This window comes from Monodelphis domestica, chromosome 6, assembly GCF_027887165.1.
Source record: "Monodelphis domestica isolate mMonDom1 chromosome 6, mMonDom1.pri, whole genome shotgun sequence".
NCBI lineage: Eukaryota > Metazoa > Chordata > Mammalia > Didelphimorphia > Didelphidae > Monodelphis > Monodelphis domestica.
In genome coordinates, this window is record NC_077232.1 from 130,593,121 (window position 1) to 130,608,637 (window position 15,517).

Consider the following 15,517-nt stretch of genomic DNA (forward strand, 5'->3'; position numbering starts at 1 on the left):
TGCCATAAATTAATCCTATAAATCTTGCACAAAAAGATTTACCTCTTTAAGTACCCATGTCTTTGCACTATAACTATTTTGGATGGAAATAGTCCTAAAGGTATTATATGCTTCCATGCCTTCTTAAATAGTTAACTAAAATATAGTTTAACCTTTTCTTTGAAATCCAGAGGTAGTAATAATCTATTCTATTATTCAGTTGTGTCCAACTCTTTGTGACCCCATATAGAATTTTTTTTTTTACAAAGATTTAGAGTGGTTTGCCATTACCTTCTCCAATGGATTAAGGTAAATACATTAAGTGACTTTCCCCAATGTCAAACGCTATTGAATATCTGAGGTCAGATTTGAATTCAGGTTTTTTGGTCACCAAGCCCAGTGCAAACATAGTGATTGCCCTAGGGCACACAGATAGTAAGTTTCTGAGGTCAAATTTGCATTCAAGTCTTCTTGATTCCAGGTCCATCCCTGTTCTTATACCGAGTTGTAATATAGCAATGCTATCAGGGCTTAGCAGGGCTTGTAGAACTATTTGTCCCTCCACTAAGTGGCTCCAGACTATTCTGTTTATGGACTTTTTGCATCTATTTTGGATAATCTCTTTGTTTTTTTTTCCCTTATCAAACTGTTTTCCTTTTTTTACAATTCTTCTCTCCAGAAAAAGTCATTGCCAGAGGGTTCCAGATGGCTAAGATTTTGTTGTAATTTTACCTACTGGGTATTGATATGATTTATCCCATTAGTGTGGTAGTGAAGGATTTATAAAATGAATTTTCAGCAACATGGGAGATGTCAGCGATAATTAACTTCTAATAACCAGCATGTAGTGGTAAGAAGTCTCCCTCTTCTATTTTAATTTGTTGTTTCTTCCGAAGATAACTGATTTTGTTAGAATGGTGTGTAAAATAAGAATGCACAGGCTCTAAACTAGAACCAGATGGGCTACTTATGTGTAAAACACATTGGCTTTAGCACATGGACTTTGTGGCATCATTTTTAGCTGTTTAAAGAATTTTTCTTCACTGGTTTTTGGCTGTGCTCAAGACTGATGATGTTGCCAGAGAGCTCGGTTCTACAGAGACGAAGCATATCATTCTGGAATTTAAGGGATTAGAAAGTCAAATTCAGAGCTAAAAGGGGGAGATTATCTAGTCTACTCACTTAACAGATGAAGATTGAGTCTCTGAGAGGGTAAGTGGATTTGTAAATTTGCCCAAGATCACACAGTTAGAAAGGAGCAGAACCAACATTTGAACCTTGGTGCTTTGCAGCATCATTGCATCTTTGCCTGGTGCCATGGTGGGGTGCCCCAAGGATGACATGCTTCCCTAATTTCCTCATTCTAGATGGGTAAGTCTCTCCTTGAAGCAGTAAAACCAGATTGGAAGATCTAAGAAGGAAACTGAATAAAAATTCTCTTCTTTTCTTCACTTTGAAGCTGGAACTGAAGACTTGTGCAAAATGAATGTGAGTGTGAGTGTGTATGGTTATGTGTAAAAGTGCAAAATGGAACAAATGATGAGTGATTAAGAATCCAGATAATAGCCAAAGGATGATATGAGTATGTGCATATTGAGCAATAAAGGATGATGGGGATGATATAATAAATCTGCATCTATAGGAGCTAAAGCCCTCATCACCTTGGCAGTCACAGTCACAGAAGATCCAGAAAATCAACTTTTCATCACCAAAATCCTTGGTGCTGTTAAATGGCTTGATGTTAGAAACAGGTACGATCATTAGTGGAAATGAAGTTAAAGAATGTGCCTTACATTTTGCCATTACATCCTAAGGACCATGGAACATTTCTGATTTGCAGGTTAATCTTCTTGTCTTGTTGACTCCATTAGAATATGGGCTCCATATTCTGCTTTTGTATTTGTATCCATAGCACTTTGCCACTTGGTGTCTCAGTGGATAGAGTACTGGTTATGGAGTCATGAAGACCTGAGTTCAAATCTAACTTCAGACACTTAACAACTGGGTGACTCTGGGTAAATCACCTAACTCTGTTTGCCTCAGTTTCCTCATCTGTAAAAATGATCTGGAGAAGGAAATGGAAACTACTCTAATATCCTTGCCAAGAAAACTCCAAATGAGGGTTATCAAGAGTTAGACACAACTGAAAAAACTGAAAAGCACTTTGCACAGTGTTGATTTTTTCGTATTCATTAATTCATGTCAATGAGTATATTATACTTAAAAAAATTAAATAAAGACAACATTTTGGTTTAACTACTAGTTGATCATATTATTGAGATTGGATATGCACAAATATTTTCATCCTCTTGCTTAGGTATCATGCATTTGTAAATCTGAGCCAAACAAAGTTAGATGGTCCACAGGCAATTGAACTCATGCCCTTCCTCTAATTAGCACCATGCTTCAATAAATGCCATTTTGTGATGAGTAGCATATGATCTCAACTTAAGAAAAATCCTTTTCCTCTCTCAGTGATGTACAACCTTTTGAGCTTGGTGTGTCAAAATTTACCAAAAAAACCAAGCATAACTCAGGTGGTGTGTCACTTCGAGAAAAAAAACAACATAATTTTGCAATATTTATAGTTTAAATAACAAAAATATATAATTGCAATATATAACTATATTTAATAAACCAAAAACTAATTACTTAACTTACCTGCTTAGTGACTTCTTTGTTCATCTGTCAGTTGCTTTCTTTTGTTAGTCTTGTTATTATTTAACTTGTGTGGGGTGCCGAGAACTAAGTAAAGGGGAGGGGAGAATTCTTTAACTAACCTGCCTATTAGTGACTTTTTTGTTGCTGAATTTCATTGGCTAAATCTTTAATTAAAGATTAGTATTTTGTATACTTCAAGCCCAAGCAAGTGCTATTAACTTCATCTGTCATCTGTTTCTTTGTTGGTTTTGCTATTATTTAACACTGAGAATAAGGTGTCACAAAAGCACATAGAGGGAAAATTGTGAGTAAAGCCATTGCTATATTTTTCAGGGTGCTAAAAGTGTCTGGTAATTGGTTCCAAGGATTCCTCTGTTGCATGTGGGCCAACAGATGATTGGGCTCCACCCTGCCCACCCCTTCCCAGCTGGCTGGCCAAGGGTGCCATGAGAGCAGCGGCTGCCACCCGACAGCCTGCCTGCTTGCCTGCAAGGGCTCCTCCTCCACGCCCCATGGGAGCCCCAGCCACCTGGCACGCCTCCCCCATGGCCATCAGGTGGAGCAGCCCTCACCCCCAGCCAGGTTGGGGCATGGTCACAGCCGTGGCTGTGGCTGCATGTCATCAAAAATGGCTACGTGTATCAGCGCTAACACACATGTCATAGGTTCGCCATCATGGATCTAGATGTCTTATTCTAAGATACTCAATAAAATTTTAAATTAAATTATTGGTTGTTTCATATTAGGTCTCCCAATTTTGCCTTGTCTGAGCATTATGGCGGTTTTGATTTGCTTTGTTTCAGATCTGTCACAGTTAGCCCCTTTTGAAGCAATTCCCCTTCCCAAGGTCCCAGCATATCAATGCCAGATGGTACAGACACCCTATTGGCTTGATTCATTGAAGCTCAGAACTCCAGAGCTCAAGTGATTCATTCTCTTCACCCTCTTTAGTATCAGGAATTATAGTCAAGTGCCACACCAATCAGTTCAATGTTAAGTTTGAAAAGTCTATTGAAGACAATAAAGAGCAAAGGAAGGGCAGTAAAAATATGGATGGAAGAAAAATACTCTTTATACCTTCCTTTCCCTTCTCAAATTAAAAAAAAAAAGCTTAATGTCTTCCCTGTACTCTCTCCTAAAGTACAAACTGCAGCCAAACAGTGACTGATCATTATTCCAACATCAGCTCATTTTCTGTGCTACTCAAAATCCTGGAGAATGCCAACTCCTTAGGGGTTTCCAAGAATGAGGCCTGGCTTGTCTTTTTTATTTTTTTCTCCTGCCAGCAGTCAAAAAGAACTTCCTCTTCTAAAGGAGTAAGGTTATAGGGAATCTCTGGATTTATCAAGGACATATCAAATTTATGGAAAAGCAAATTAATTTAAATTTCTATTTCTTCATGGAAGCATCACTATATTATTGTTCATTCTTGAGAGAATGCCAAGAGCTTTGGTTCCATAGATTATAACTTATTGGATATGTTATGGGAGCAAGACTATTGGAAAATGCCTCAAATACCAGCTTGTGCTTGGGCTTAGTGTTTAGCCTTATGGAAATGTGGCACTTTGACTAAAAGGAACATTGATGTTCTGAGTAAGTCCAGAGGAGAGTAACTAGAACACTTGGGGAGACTAGAAACCAATCCTTATGAGGATTATTTGAAGAAACTGAAGATGTTTATCCTGAAGAAGAAAATTCTTAGGGGAAGAGATGATCATTGTCTTTGAGCATCTGAAAGACTATCAGGTGGAAGAGGCATTAGACTTATTTTTTTTTGGCCCCAGAAGGCAGAACAAAGGCTAAGGTGTAAAAGTTGTAAGGAGGTAGATTTCTCTGAGTATTAGGAAAAATGTCCCAACAATTTAGAGTTGTCCAAAAGTAGATTTGGCTGCCTGATGGTGTGGTGACTTCCCTGCCAGTGGAAATCTTTAAGAAGCTGGATGACTAGCATTTGTTAGGGATAGTCTTAAAGGGGCTTCCTGCTTTGTATAAGGGTGGGAAGATCTATGAGATGCCTTCCAGCCCTATATGTTTCTTTAAACAAGGGAGTGGGGAAGAACATACAGACTTCAGTTACAGATGGAGTTGATTTATGATATATTGAATTAGGATTATCATCATAAGAGTGAACTTTGGGCAATGACTCAGGAGAAGTATCTTGGAGAGAAGGATGGCTCATACCAGTTGGTGCCAGCAAAACAAAACAAAACAACTAAGGCACCTTTAATTTATAGATGGTTTCCTTAATTCACTTCCTCCAACCCTTCTTACCAGGACAAAGCAAGTGGGGAGTCCCTCATGCCAGTGTACTTTGTTACTCTCCCAGGACTTCTTTTTCCTTTTATAGAGGAAACAACATATCTTGATGTTTTCTTTCTTTCTCTCTTTCTTTCTCTCTTTCTTTCTCTCTTTCTTTCTCTCTTTCTTTCTTTCTTTCTTTCTTTCTTTCTTTCTTTCTTTCTTTCTTTCTTTCTTTCTTTCTTTCTTTCTTTCTTTCTTTCTTTCTTTCTTTCTTTCTTTCTTTCTTTCTTTCTTTCTCTCTCTCTCTCTCTCTCTCTCTCTCTCTCTCTCTCTCTCTCTCTCTCTCTCTCTCTCTCTCTCCCTTCCTTCCTTCCTTCCTTCCTTCCTTCCTTCCTTCCTTCCTTCCTTCCTTCCTTCCTTCCTTTCTTTCTTTCTTTCTTTCTTTCTTTCTTTCTTTCTTTCTTTCTTTCTTTCTTTCTTTCTTTCTTTCTTTCTTTCTTTCTTTCTTTCTTTCTTTCTTTCTTTCTTTCTTTCTTTCTTTCTTTCTTTCTTTCTTTCTTTCTTTCTTTCTTTCCTTCTTTCTTTCTTTCTTTCTTTCTTTCTTTCTTTCTTTCTTTCTTTCTTTCTTTCTTTCTTTCTTTCTTTCTTTCTTTCTTTCTTTCTTTCTTTCTTTCTTTCTTTCTTTCTTTCTTTCTTTCTTTCTTTCTTTCTTTCTTTCTTTCTTTCTTTCTTTCTTTCTTTCTTTCTTTCTTTCTTTCTTCACCACAGATGTAGACCAAAAAAAGTTTGAGTTAAGGGAAACAATTCCATTGAAGTATTAAAGGCCTGAATAATTTCTTTTTGATCTGGTCAACAGCTTCAATATTAAGTGGTCAGATTTGGTTCTTAGATTTTAGAGAAGGCTTAGTAGTCCTGAAGGTGGGAGAGGGGTAGAGAACAAATAAGAAGGCACTCACAGTGATGGTGACTCAATGCCAAAATCTGTATCCAGATCACAGAGGCTCCAGAGTTTCTAAGAATCCTCTGGAAATTCAGTTTAATTGAATTAGTTGGCAACTTGCCAAGTATTATGTTATGCACAATGATACATATACAAAGGTCAAAATGTAAGAATCCCTGTCCTTGAAGAACTTACATTCTTAAAATGCCTAACCCAGGAAATGAAGATTTCTGGTCAGATTGTCTCTAAGGACTATATAAGAGGGCTAGAATCTGAGTGGTCAGTGGAATAACTGTCTAAATGATCTCCCTTCTTTAAATGTCTCTGTTCTAATCCATCCTCAATTCAGTTGCCAATGTGCTTTTCCTAAGTTATAGAGGCAAATAGTATTAAATGACTTGTCCAGGGTCACATAGGTAGTAAGTGTCTGAGACAAAAGTGAACTCAGGAAGATGAATTTGTCTCCCCAACTAGAATATGAGTTCTTGGAAGGCAGACTAGGTTTTTTTTTTCTTTCCTTAGAGTATTCAGCACAGTGCCTGACACATAGTAAGTGCTTAATCAATACTCAGTGACTTTCTGACTTCCCTTTTCTCCCCTTTAGGTTAATTAAGGGACTAAAGCTCCATCTCTGGTCTCCAAGTAAAGCAAGAATGATGGTAGCTCAGAAGATGGAGAACTGAGCCCTCAAGCCTCTCCCCACTGTTTCTCATACCAGGTGGTCTTGTCTGGTAAGGGATGACTTCACAATCTTTTGGGTTACTATGTCAATAAAACACACATGTGCATAAAGGAAAAGAATGAATTATACTCCTATAGTTTCCTATAAGACTACTCTGAAAATACCAGGTACCATCTAGAAATTGTTGCTCTTGCTGTCATGGAAACCTGACACCAGGATTTTTTACATCACACAGAACAGGAAAAGTAGACAGTGGACAGTAATAACAAAGTAAGTCTCAGAACATTTGGCTAAGAGTCAAAAAAAGTCTAACAAGGTTTAAAAGAGCACTCATAGAGACTTTTGCTTGATGAATAGTCTTAAAGAAAAGGGTGAGACAGTTCATAAGTAAGGAAGAAGTTAAGATATTTCTCCAAAAGGTTATCAAGAATTTTATTAAGTATGACTTCCAGAGGTTTGCTAGTGGTAAACATGAATGTGATATTTGAGACTTCTTTTTTATGATTACTCTGATTTTTATTTTTGCTGTATATCCTAAAGAATTCCCTTCATCTCCATAATATACAGATACTACATGACATAAGGAATATTCTAAAAAATACTCATTAACCAATTTTTTAAAAAGCCCTTCAGGTTCTAAAGGAAGTCATTTCTCTTGCTATTTTTTTTTAAATGGCCTGCACACAGAACTACAAACAATCCTGATGACCAAATATTCAGAAGTTTAAATCAGATCATTGTAGACAAGGCAAAATACAAAATTAATTAAAAACCATCACTTTATTTGGTTTATCCATGGAAAATGGACTTTTAGATTGTTTTACTTAATGTGCTAGCTCCATAAATAACTACTTCTCTGAAAGTTAAAAAAATGTTGTTTTTTCTATTCTCTAACCTGAAAAATACTAGGTTATTAACTCTCCTTTCATAAGACAATGAGAAATTCTGAAAGACCTAGAATTCAGAATGTGAAATGCATCCTAAATTTGTGTGCAATCAATTAAATCTTAGTTAATAAATCACTCAAGAAAAGTGTTCGGTTCCTTTTTGCTTCCAAAGCTTCTGAAACAAACCAAAACAATAAAATCTATCATAGTGGAATCAACCTGTAACTGAGGAGCCAAGGCTTCAAGAAATACTTCCGAACAGTGTTTTTATTGCTAGTACACAACCCACTTTGTCTCTTTTGTTTTTCTCAACCTGCCAACATCTTATTAGGGAAATAGGCCTTAAGGCTGTTTGACAAATAGTCCGGCCAAGATATGCTGTACATATTCATACACACCAATAAATGATGAGAGGAAGTTTAAGATGCAGTAAAAATAAATTTCGAGAGTTTAGCTCTGGTTTCACATAACACCACTTCCATAAAGCACTTAGAACACTAAGGCAGCAGTACCCTTCAGATAGTACACAGGGGACACATCATTTAAATAAATGTGTTTCTTTGCCTGAACAGAAGTTCAAACCTGCTCAATTATCATTAATTTTGTTCCTTTTATTATTATTATTTTTTTCCCCAAGCGTGAACGAAGAAGCCGCGGCCTCCGAGGCTCTGCAGGCAGCTCTTGGCCGGTCTAGGTTACCGGTGATTATTCATCTAGCCTCGATCCAACAGTCGCGAGCAGGAGCAAAGCCTCCCCCTTCCCCCCACCCTCCCTGCTACCTTGGAGAAATCGAGCAGGAAAGTGTTGGAGGTATTTTAGAAGCTGTGGTTCGCCCGCAGGTGAGTCAGTCCAGGGAAAGAACGAAGCCGAGGACGGTTTAGAAAGAAGTTCCAGGAACAAGTTTAGATGCGTTTAACTCGCACTATGGGCTTGTACAGCACGAAAAACAACTGCCATAGTAAAGAACAGTGAAAACCACTACAAGAAACTTTTGAGCCTGAGAGTAGCCTCAAATGAAAAGGGGCATCCCCCCTCCACACTTTGGGGCAGCTTTCTCAGAAGTACTCGCCTCTCGGGACTTGGTTAGAGAGAGACTAGATTCGGTTATTCCAGAATTTCTGCCTTGCTCTTTTATTACACTGACAATGGGAAAAGTGGGTGGCGAATGGGCAACAAGATAGAGGACGAGGGAGAAGGGAAGACTGAGGGCTAATGGCATCGCACAGGAGCAGCAGCAGAAGAAGAAGCAGTGATTTGCTCCTGCACTGTGACCCGGGACAGCAGATTTTTTTTATACTCCCCTCACCACCACCACCCCCCCTCCTCCCGAGCCCTTTCAATCCACCGCTTCCCCCTCCTCCCTCCTCCCTCCTCTTTCCTTTTTAAAGGACTCCTTCCCGGGAAAGCTGTCAGCAGCCAGGAGAAGCTGTTTGTACTCTGCTCGGACTAGAGCAGCCGCCTCTCCATCGGCCTGGCCCAGTGGGGATGAGCCCTCGCGGGGAGCGCAGCAGCGCCCTCACAGCCGGCCTCCTCTACTGTCTGGACGCCACCACACGTGGGACGCTTGTTCCCTTCCGACTGGGCTCCGGTCCCTTAGGCTACTTGTGGCTGTGTGTAGAGGTGCGGGAAGAAATAAATTACACGCTACGACCTCCATCAGCAAGTTCCCACCTCTTGGTGTGATTCTTCCTGCGAGGAGTTGGGAGGGAAGGAGGGTGGCAGGGTGTTAGAAGCGCCCCCCCAGGCCCAGAGAGCTATGAGCCGGGTAAAAAGCCTCGGCGGCAGCAGCAGAAGCAATAAGAGCAGCCCCAGGAGCCCTGGCCACCGAAGCAGCAGCAGCAGCAGCAGCAGCAACAACAACAGCAGCAACAGCAGCCAGAGTAGTGATCACCCTTGCCCCCTCTGGCGCGTCCCGCTACCCTGTGGATCCTGCCGTGGGCGCCTCCCGTAGCCGTTCTCCCAGAGTACTCAAGTAAGAGAGCCTTTCAGGCCAGACAGGGTTCTCTGCTTCATTCTACCTGATGCACCATGCTGGCCTCGGGACTGCGGGGACTAGAGAGCCACCGGGGCTGCCTGCCAGGCTCGTGCTGATCTCAGTAGGAGCAGTCTCTGAGGTGGGGGAAAACTTTGGGTGCCGGGCTACAGCGCACCCTGCAGCTTCACGATCTACTGCCAGAGAGAAGCATCTACAGATCCTACAAGCTGCCTCCCTCCACCCCACACGTTCCTTTCCCTAAAATCCTTAGGAAAGGTGATGGGGGCGCTGCTGGCACTCTGCCTCCTCCTGGGCTGGCTGCGCTGGGGCCCCGCTGGGGCGCAGCAGGATGGAGAGTATTGCCATGGCTGGGTGGACGCGCAAGGCAACTACCACGAGGGTTTCCAATGTCCAGAGGGCTTCGACACCCTGGATGCCACCATCTGCTGTGGCTCCTGCGCCCTACGTTACTGCTGCGCTGCTGCAGACGCCAGGCTCGAGCAAGGGGGTTGCACTAACGACCGTGGAGAGCTGGAACACCCCGGCATCACAGCGCGTAAGTGTCGGGACCCCAAGCAGCCGCTCCCCCCCACCCCCCCATCTTGCCATCCAAGCGGGCTGGTACTTGGGTGAGCACTAGTGTGTGTGCGTGTGCGCGCGCGTGCACGGGCTGTTCCATCCCCTTAGCTCCAATACTAACCCCTCAAAAGGTTGAGTCTGTTCAGCCGGTGGGCAGAGGGAGAGGAAGGAGGGTTTGCTTTCCCTTATCCCTTCTGGCTCTCATCATATTCTTCCAGGTCTAGTCCTTGGGGTACTGACAACAACGAGGCTAGACTGGACAGGCTAGAGGCAGGTACTCAGGGCCCTAACTCCATTCCTCCGCCACCCACTTTGCGTTGCAAGACAGAGGAGGTGCACTATTGGGGTGCCTACTATTGGGGTGCAGGTTCGAATGCGAGTTGGCCAGAGGAAGCTGTCCCTCCCACGCTGACAGAGATCAGATTTTTTTTTTTCTTTCTGATTTTCCAGCGCTTAGCACAGTGCCTGGCACATTTTCAGCGCTTAAGTTTCTGTTGACTGAGATGCCAAGGGCTGGTTTGCTTTGCCGCGTGTACGAGGTATTTATGGTAGGCTGGAGTGAATGTGAGTGAATTCATCGAGTTTTCCACGTAGGCTAATGAGATGAGGGGGAGGACTTGGAGAGGGGGAAAGAGTCCGGGTCTCCAGTCTCCCTAGAGCTGGAAGACGTTAGTGAGTGGTGATGGAGTGTGAAACTTTACTCCTGACGCCAGTTAATCAACAGCCCCGCACTGAAGGCAAAGCTGAGTCACTTTTTCTTTTAAACCTTTCCTGCACCCCTCCCCCAGCCCCTTTCCTTTCTTTGCATCAAATTACCCTCTCCCTCCCCCACAACCAAACTGAAAACAGCGCAAATCACCGCCACCGGCGTGGCGATTTTAAAAGCCCCAGTAGGCAGCTCTCCTCCTCTTTATTCTCGCATCAGAAAACACGGGTCGAGTTTCCGCTAACTTCAGAGCTGAATAAATCACAGCCCCGACCGAGGAACCTTATACCTTAAGAAAAAGTTCCTCCCCGCGCTGCACCCCCCCCCCCGCCCCAACCACCTGAGTCTTAATGTTGGGGAAACACTGTAGGCGGTGGTTTAAAGGCCAACGAAACTAGAGGAGACAGTGAGGCCACGGAGTCCTGGCGGGGTGGAAATTTGGACAAAACAGGTGAAGGAGCTCAGAGGGCAGTCCCAAAGGCGGTTGTAAATCAAATGAAGTGAAGAAGCCCGCAATAGATGAGAAAGATTCCAGTAGGAAGGGGAAGAGCCCTTTCTTGGGTAAGGTTTCTTTTAGACTCTGGTGACTTCCCCCATTTCTCGGTGTATGGGGGTCTCTCAGATATTAGGAGGACGATCTGGGAAGTGGTGTGAGGGGACTTTACTTGAGATGCTCGTTATCAGTTGCTTATTCACCTTGCAAGAACAGGTCCATTTAGTAATGACTCACTTTACATTATATGCAAATCCATTGGCAAACTTTAAAAAGTTATATAAAAGTTCTCAGTGGTTATAGAAAAAGAGAGAGCACAAATCTCTCTTAAGCGCTCCTTCCTCCTCACCTTTATTCCCTTGGAGAACCTGGAACCTTCCTTAGTTCTATGTCATCTCTGCTTAATGTCTCAGGTTGCCACTAGCAGCCTAAGGAATCTCTGTGTGTGTCTGTTTCCTACCTTCTACCTCCTCCTTTCTTCCCTCCGCCTAAGGAATCTCTGTGTGTCTCTCTGTCTTTCTGTCTCCTCCTTTCTTCCCCCCATATCTTCTTCGCAGTCACCAGGGCACAAGGAGAGGAATGACACCCTGCCTAAAAAGAGGCAAGCAGCCCTGTGCCTTTCTTCCATATCCTTTAAGCCGCCTTTTACCGCTCAGTCTTTCTTGGGCATAACTTTAAGAGATGAAGGCTTGGCCAACTTGGGAGTTTGCTGAAATGAGAGCCGGTACAAGAAGCAAATACACTTGCTTGGGATGGGTGCAAATAAAGATGGAGTTTGGCCTTGTTTACTAAAGAAGTCATGCAGAAAATGATAGTTGAAGACAGCAAGAAGTGGAGCAGTGTAAGGGTGAGGTTTAGAAGTCCAAATGCCTTGAAGCAAACATTTAGCTCTTTTTCCTAGACTACGGGGAGTTCTTGTTAAGAAGCTGTTGAAAAGATGGGACTAGATCATGAAGATTAGGACACTGGGAATGCAGTGGATTTCCATATGTGTTCCCGGGGTTTGTAACCACTCTGGAAGGCACTTCGAACTGGTCCCAGACATGACTGTGAGATGGTGATTCTGGGATGTTGGAGACATTTCCAAGAGGCTGATTTCTGCATCATTAGGATTTTTCACATAATCAAATCAATCGAAATTAAGCCCTCCCCAGTCAATTGCTTTAAACTGATGAGGGCAAAGGATTTTTCAGCTAGCGATTTCCAAATGAGGGTAAGGTAAAGATGTGGCCAGCAAACTACAATGGCAGTTTGGTTTCTCCCAAAAGGAGTGGACTGTCTCTTTGGTCATTTGACCTGGAATTGCTGTGCATAAGAGGTTATAAATAAAAAAAATAAAGTTTTGAGAAATGGAGTTGCATGAATTCTGGGTCTCCCATATTTTGAACTCAAGCCAACGAGCAGTCAGAACATACCATTTGGAAGCAGATCTAGAAGGTATGGAAAATCATTAACTAGGGCTTCTTCTTCTTTTTTTTTCCTTTTAGAACCAGTCTATGTGCCGTTCCTGATTGTTGGTTCCATTTTCATCGCCTTCATTATCCTGGGCTCCTTGGTAGCTATTTACTGTTGTACCTGCTTGAGACCTAAACAAACCTCTCAGCAGCCTATTCGTTTCTCCCTTCGAAGTTACCAGAATGAGACCCTACCCATGATTCTGACCTCAACTAACCTCAGGACACCCTCAAGGCAGTCGAGCACTGCAACCAGTTCCAGCTCCACTGGAGGCTCCATTCGAAGGTTTTCTTTTGCCAGAGCGGAGTCGGGCTGCCTGGTGCCCTCACCTCCTCCACCTTACACATCGGGCTGTTTACAGACCGGGCATTCGATCCACCTGACCCAACCTTCAGGGTTCCTGGTGTCACCACAATATTTTGCCTATCCTCTTCAGCAGGAGCCAACACTTCCTGGGAAAAGCTGCTCGGACTTCAGCCCGAGTTGATCTGAGTAAGGCAGCAGAGGGAAGGACAAGTGGAGCTTCTGAGTTTTGCTCATGTTGATGCTTAGGTGATGTTCTGGGGCATCAAAACATTATGGAGAGATATTTCTTTTCTAGAATTAACCCGTTCTCTCACTTGGGTCACACAAAGGGGATGTTTTAGGGAATTGCTTTTTTGCCTTTTCTTTTAAAAAGTGGATCTCTACACTTAAATTTGATATCTTTACTCACAAAATTGCAGCAACTAGAAGTTTAAGCCAGCATTCCATTGAAAACATTTCACTGGTCAACTCAAAACATTATTGTATAAGCAATATTAGAAGGTGCTCTTCTAAGCTAATTTAATTATCATGGAAAAGGCAGTTCCTGATTAGAGCAATCAGATATTCATTAAAAAAAACCCTAATCACTCCCTAATAAACTAAGGGAACCCTGAACATCTTGGACAGTATTTAAGTGTGTTGAAGTAATTATTGTATGAATAATCACACAATTAAAAATACATGCTTTTCAGAAGATAAGATATGAAAAAATTCAAAATTTAATAAGCAATTTTTGTTGTTAGGCAAATCCTAATTAAAATTTCTCCCTGGGGAATATTTATTGTGAACTTTTGTTCAGTGACATTTAGTATATAAATGAAAGTTGGACAATTGAAGTTTAAAGTTTTATTTGTGAAATTAATTATGTAAAAATGTAAAGATATTTGTAATTTAATGTATTTACACATTGACAATACTAATTATTTAGTAATCACACTGAATTTTTATGTTAATAAAAGCTGTGGTTGAAATTGCTGTTATGGGTAATCTGTGCCAGATAGCTAAGACCAAGTGGCCTTTGAGCCCAGAGCAGAATATTTGCGTACACACACACCATTGTTGTTAGATCAGTAAACTTTTTGATTTGCTTTTGTGAAGACTTTTTAGTTTTTAATCAAAACACTTCATTTTATAGACCTATGTAAGCCACTTGGTAATCAGTGAAAAAGACATATATTACAATTTAATCCCATCTAATGCTAAATTTAAATTGCTTTAAAAAGCAATTTCTTATATCAGATCATAAAAGTCATTCAGACAATAACCAATTATTCAGTACTCACTTTATGCCAGGCGCTGGGCACCTGAAAGAGGTGAAGAAAGTTAGCAAAACTGTTCTATATGATCATGTCTTCCTTTATGGCAGTCACCTATTCAGAGACGGACCCTTATGATCATCTAAGAACATCCTGGTTTCCCTATTTCCCCCATATACATTTAAAATGTAAGGTTGAAAGTTATACTAGTGATAGTGGCTTGTATTATTGATACAAGGGGAAATTATGTTCATAAATGGAATCTTTTGCATACAAAGACTGACTCACCACCAGTGAAACATATATACTGAGGTTTTCCAGTATATTCTGTTAATGACAGAAATAAATACAAACAAGTTTCTTTTCTTGGGAAACCTGTCTAAACCTTGATATATCCTCAGATGATCAGTCTACACTTCAAGGTCCATCCTTGACCTGTGAAACAGAGTACAGTGAGCAGACTCACAGAGATCAAACTACAACCTTGGCTTTGCCAACAGAACATTCTAACCAACTGAGCTAATTGGTTATAAATAATTGTTTTTCTTAAAAGATTTATTTGTTAAAATCATGCTATGTCTTCTTTTTATTTCTGTAATATATTCATGGGAAACTTGTTTAAAACAAATCTATCCATATTAAGAGTTTAATAGGGTTTCTGAAGTTAATTTATTAGAAATCTTTAAAATCTCAAACTTAAAGGTCTTTCTTTCTAAGGGCTATTTCCACTTTAGAGTCATCACTAACTTCCGACATAGTCATATTCTTTTTATCACTACTGATACTGGAGATTTGATACAAGAAAACTTCAAGAATAAGAAATTTCCTCTAAATACTATTGTTAAAAAGCACAGAATGATTAAGTCATGAAACACAAATCTATAGAAAATACGTACAATTTGTATAGGTTTATTTTTTGACCTTACAGGAGATCTTGGTCAATCTCTCCATTTACAGATGGATAAACAAAGGCTGGGAAGGGAATGCAAACTATCCATCTCTTAAGCTCCTCAGTGCTACTTCCCCAATACCATTTATGACAATTTCAGAGTAATTTCATTATACTTTTACATCAACTTAATTAACTTATCCCAATACAGTATGTCATACACAATTGTAATAAAATACTTCCCTGTGCCATGGATTTGATTGTCTAGATTAGATGTTATAGTGATGTAACACAGAAAGTCTATAAGCAAGCAATGTCAGGGTATAGTGAGGCACAGGAATATTCTTCTTTTAGACACCAGGACAATGAAATTCTACGATACTTCATGTAATTCTTGCAATTGCTTTATGATGTAAGAAGGAGATATGGGCAAAGCTGGTGTTTTTCAGTATTCTGTGTGGCCCAGGC

General features: G+C 41.0%; 1 protein-coding gene across 1 annotated transcript in view; it reads left to right on the forward strand.

Annotated features, from left to right (window-relative positions):
* SHISA3 (shisa family member 3) overlaps window positions 1–13,875 on the forward strand; it is a 47,567-nt gene extending 33,692 nt beyond the window's left edge. Inside the window, exons 5-7 of the mRNA XM_001373039.4 lie at window positions 6,426–6,552; window positions 8,028–9,921; window positions 12,631–13,875. Of these exons, the coding sequence (XP_001373076.1) occupies window positions 9,645–9,921; window positions 12,631–13,085 (732 nt within the window). The 5' untranslated portion in view covers window positions 6,426–6,552; window positions 8,028–9,644 and the 3' untranslated portion in view covers window positions 13,086–13,875. The remainder of the gene's footprint in view (window positions 1–6,425; window positions 6,553–8,027; window positions 9,922–12,630) is intronic.
* The last annotated feature ends 1,642 nt before the right edge of the window (window positions 13,876–15,517 follow it).